Here is a 4,996-nt window from a genome sequence, read left to right as displayed (position 1 = left end):
CAAGAAGGACAGCCTACCTCAACAACAGATCTAACAACAGACTAAATCACCCTTCCACAAGACGAAATAAGGTTGATTTGGCAACACTTGGAATTGGAAACCTGTGTTTAAGATGTGGTAAAGCAAATCACATGTCCAGGGAATGTAAAACCAACATATCACGCCTTCACTGCCAAAGCTGTGACAAGGATGGACACATAGCCAAGGTCTGTATATCAACTCTACTATCTAAGAAATCCAGGCCGACAGTTAATACAATAAGTACTACTCCAAATGATTCACAGGACTTAAACTCACTTTATGGAATAGGGCAACTTCAAATTCTCAATGTATCTGACTACAATTCATCAGACACAGAAAAATTTTTCACAACTATTCTAATCAATGGGAAACCACAAAAGTTTGAGGTGGATTCAGGCGCAGCTCATACCCTTCTACCAAAGGCTCAATTTGATAGACTTAATCTTCCTCAAAACACAATCCAGAGTACAAATATAAGGTTTCGGTCTTACACAAATGAGGTTTTCCAACCCTTAGGCTTAGTTAATGTTCAGGTTGAATACAATGAACGCTCATCTACACAGCAGTTGTTTGTAGTTCCTGACATGTACAGCCCTCTACTAGGTAGGACTTGGATAAGACAACTTGGAGTCCACTTGAACGATCTTGACACCCAGAGACCAAAAGATACCGGTACTTATGTAAACTTAGTTTCCAGTGACACAGACAAACTAGTTACTGCAGTAGAATCAAAATTTCCAGAAATATTTTCACCAGAAATAGGACATATTCCTAATGTCACCAGCTCTCTAAAGTTAAGACCTCAATCCAAACCAGTATTTTTCAAACCTAGACCTTTACCGTATGCACTCCGGGATAGAGTGGGACATGATCTTGACAAACTCGAACAAGACAAAATCATCACTAAAATTGAATCATGCGACTGGGGTTCACCCTTAGTTGTAGTGCCTAAGCCTGATGGTACACTTAGGCTATGCGCAGACTATAAAGTCACAGTCAACCCTCAACTCTACGATTCACACTATCCGATTCCTAGGATCGACGAAACACTCCACAAACTGAGAAACGCCAAGTTTTTCTGTACTCTCGACCTCTTTAAAGCTTACCTACACATAGGTGTTGATGAAGAAAGTGCTTGTGTTCAAACAATATCAACCCATAAAGGTACTTACAAAGTCAACAGATTGTCTTTTGGAATCAAGACTGCACCCAGCATATTTCAAAAAGTAATGGAACAAGTTCTACAAGACCTTCCAGGTGTCAGCTCTTACTTTGACGACATAATTGTCTACGGTTCAACTTTGGATGAATGTTTCAACAACCTTGTAGCTTGTCTGGAGCGACTTCAAACCAACAATCTTCACCTCAACAGAAATAAATGCACATTCTTCCAAGAAAGCATCACATACTTAGGATATGTTATTGAAAACAACAAGATATCCAAGTCTCCAGCAAAAGTGTCAAATATCCTCAATATTCAAAGACCAAATTCAGTAGAGGAAGTGAGAAAGTTTCTAGGACTTGTAACTTATTATTCAAAATTCATTCCAGCAGCTTCTACCATAACTTACCCTCTACGCCAGTTACTCATCAAGAATAAACCATTCAACTGGACAAAAGATTGTGAGAAAGCGTTCATCAACATCAAGAAGGAAATAGCCTCAGATAGAGTGGTAGTTCCTTTTGACCCGGACCTTCCAGTATCCATAGCCTGCGATGCAAGCCCACATGGGATCTCAGGAGTACTATCACACATTATCAATGGAGAAGAAAGGCCCATTGCATTTGTCTCCCGCTCACTTTCAAAATCAGAGTCCCAATACAGCCAACTTGATCGCGAAGCACTCGCTATTGTATTTTCTATTGGAAAATTTTTCAACTACCTCTATGGAAGAAAGTTTGAATTGATCACAGATAACCAACCACTCACACGAATATTTCACCCAAAGGATGTTCCTCCAATGACAGCTGGTCGACTTTTACGCTATGCAGTTTTCCTCAGAGGATTTGAATACAACATCAAACATCGGAAAGCAGAACAACACCAAAATGTAGACTTTCTATCCAGGACTTTTCAAACAACGGAACATCGTGGTATCGACACAGCACTGAATAAAGAAGAAGATGAAATAGAACAGAATTCAATCCTTCAAATCTCATCAATCAACATCACGAGTGATTCAATTTCAAAAGAAACTGCGTACGATCCAGGAATGAAAGATCTTATGAAACAAATAAAAGAAGGTGCAAATGATCCAATCTACTCAACCAATCAAGGAATTGTATTCAGAGGAGAACGTGTCTACATTCCAAGATCACTACGCTCTCATGTTTTAGAAGAGCTTCATGCAACACACATAGGAATGGTAAGAATGAAACGACTCGCAAGACTCCACTGTTATTGGCCCGGAATCGACAAAGACATTGAAAATAAAGTTCGATCATGTGCAGCTTGCGCTTTACAGTCAAAACAGCCAACAAAAGTTTTTCACCCTTGGGAAATCCCTAAGGAAAACTTTGAAAGAGTTCACATGGACTACGCAGGACCATTTAATGGACACCATTTCCTAGTAGTGATTGATGCAAAATCTAAATGGCCTGAGGTTCGAATAACCAAAAACGCACCATCCACAGCTACGACAATAGAATTTCTAAATGATATCTTCTCTACACATGGATATCCTGCTGTACTAGTTTCTGATAATGCCACTATTTTTACTAGCCAAGAATTTACAGACTTTTGCCGACAAAGAGGCATATTTCAAAAATTTATCGCCCCAGGACACCCAGCAACCAATGGGTTAGCGGAACGCTATGTGCAAACGTTAAAGACATCTTTGAAAAATTGTGCTGAAGATCCTCGAAAGAATATTAAATCACAAATTCAAGACATACTGTTTCGCTACCGAGCTGTACCTCTACAATGCGGACAACCACCGGCTGAACTGTATTTAAATCGAAAGATCAGAACAAAACTAGATGCTCTCAAACCCCCTAAGAAAAACACATCACTACATCCAGGTTTTCAACAAGTAAGCCGCTCATTTAAAGTGGGGGAGAGAATATTAGTACGTTCCTTAGACGGCTGGAAGTTCGGAAAAGTTATTTTTCAACTTGGAGCTCTGCACTACAAAGTCAAACTGGACAACGGTTACATTGGCAAGAGACACATCGATCAGTTGAAGAGAACATCAGTGCCAGAAACAAAAGACAAAACACACTCCAGCTCATCTCCTAAAGAAAATACCAGTTCCCAACAACAGAACGTGACATTCAAGGACAATGATCTGGAAAATATAGAAATCAGGCTTCAACGCAGAGAAGATAACAATGATCAACTTGAAAATGCAGAAATCAGGCTTCAACCCAGTGAACATAATAATCCTCAAACAGATGACAATGCTTCAACAGATGTTCCTCGCAAATCAGCCAGAACGAGAAAGCAACGGAAAAGACTGGACTTATGAATCAAATTTAGTGGGGAAGAAACTGTTGTATCTCTATGCTTCAAATGCTATGCATTTAATTATTTAATCATATGTTATTTTCAAAAATGTGATTCAATTGATGTAAATAAACTAGTAACATAAAAAGGCTCATTTTTCATCTATATATTAATTTAACTATTTATTTCAAATATAAACTTACAATACACAACAATAATCAATATTTTTATTTTGGTAGACACATACATATGCATATGGACATGTCAAAAAGTGGCTTGTATGCTGCAAAAACACAAGACAAAGATAAAAATCGTAAATCAAAAATTCAGGCATTAAAAAAATAAAAGTCTTATACGTTACTAAGGTTATATAAATGGCACAATGAGGACTTTCAGAAAATATACAACAAACATTTTATTGACAAGTGTGCAATGAAAAGCTACAACCGATTATATCAATCAATCTAAATATAATTTTGATACATTTGACTGCCTACAACCAAAGTTTACAAGATAATTGAGTTAGTTAACAACAGCTAACGTTTACTCCCTAGGACTAAAAAGGCTTTTTACTCCCTAGGGATTAAAAGACTTTTGACCCACAACGTGTGTTTTAAAACGACTGTTTTTGCTTACGTATGACGAAACTTTTTTATCCAGCATATGAAATGTGTCTAAGGTAAGGCTACATCAAGTTTAAGCTTCGGAAAATATTTCATACGTTTTGTAGAGAGCTTAAACAAAAGTAAGAAAAAAACTCCTAGTCGTAAAGGAAAAGATTGTCCTCATAGTAACTGCAATGCCTACCAACGATTCCCAATAATACGCTTACGTTTGGTTGAATAGCCACAACAACTCAAACACACAAAAGGCATTTTATTGTTTAGTGGGAGCCCCTGATAAACTTTGTCCATGATAGTATAGGAGTCACGACCATTGAGCTAGCAATCAACTGAGGTATTACACTGACACAGCAACTGCTGGAAAGTTGACACGCTGTAAAAGTCTTTTATGTTGGTACCAACTAATCAAGTAGCTTATTGGCTCATAGTTTTATTCCAACCTCATGCTTTTATCCCCTAGTTTCAATTTACTAGGTTAGAGGACTATATTGTACTTTGCCCCTAGTACATATGGTGGCAAACGTCTCTCAATTATATAATTGGTCTAGTAAACCCTTATTGTATCTGTAGCTTAGTGTAAAAGACAAAACATAATAGAATAAAAACCAGTATTAAATGATGTTTTTAATCATTGGCATATAAGCCAGCTTGAATTATGGCAAACAAACAATTCTGCCATCTAATTTTACACCAATTTCTTTAATTCTGTATATTTAACATGGTATATTTTGACAAGAATACCACCTGCTAGGAAGGCAGTCAAAAAATCATAGGTAATTCTTATAAAAATGAACGTTGAACGAAATTGCTCAACATCCATTATAAGGTTGTTCATTTGTATTCTTGTATTTTTTTAGATCAGTCATAGAAACGCTTTTATTGATTTACCAAATGACTAACACTGGTG

At 37.2% G+C, this 4,996-nt stretch overlaps 1 protein-coding gene across 1 annotated transcript; it reads left to right on the top strand.

The window, feature by feature from the left end:
• Positions 1–605: 605 nt before the first annotated feature.
• LOC128998541 (uncharacterized protein K02A2.6-like) lies at positions 606–3,488 on the top strand. Its single transcript, XM_054424720.1, has one exon. It carries the CDS (start codon positions 606–608, stop codon positions 3,486–3,488), a length of 2,883 nt encoding a protein of 960 aa, XP_054280695.1.
• The last annotated feature ends 1,508 nt before the right edge of the window (positions 3,489–4,996 follow it).

This window comes from Macrosteles quadrilineatus, unplaced genomic scaffold, assembly GCF_028750875.1.
Source record: "Macrosteles quadrilineatus isolate MER2022 unplaced genomic scaffold, UCM_ALF_1.0 Scaffold_1__1_contigs__length_201487025, whole genome shotgun sequence".
Lineage (NCBI taxonomy): Eukaryota > Metazoa > Arthropoda > Insecta > Hemiptera > Cicadellidae > Macrosteles > Macrosteles quadrilineatus.
This window is presented reverse-complemented; position numbering and strand designations above follow the sequence as displayed.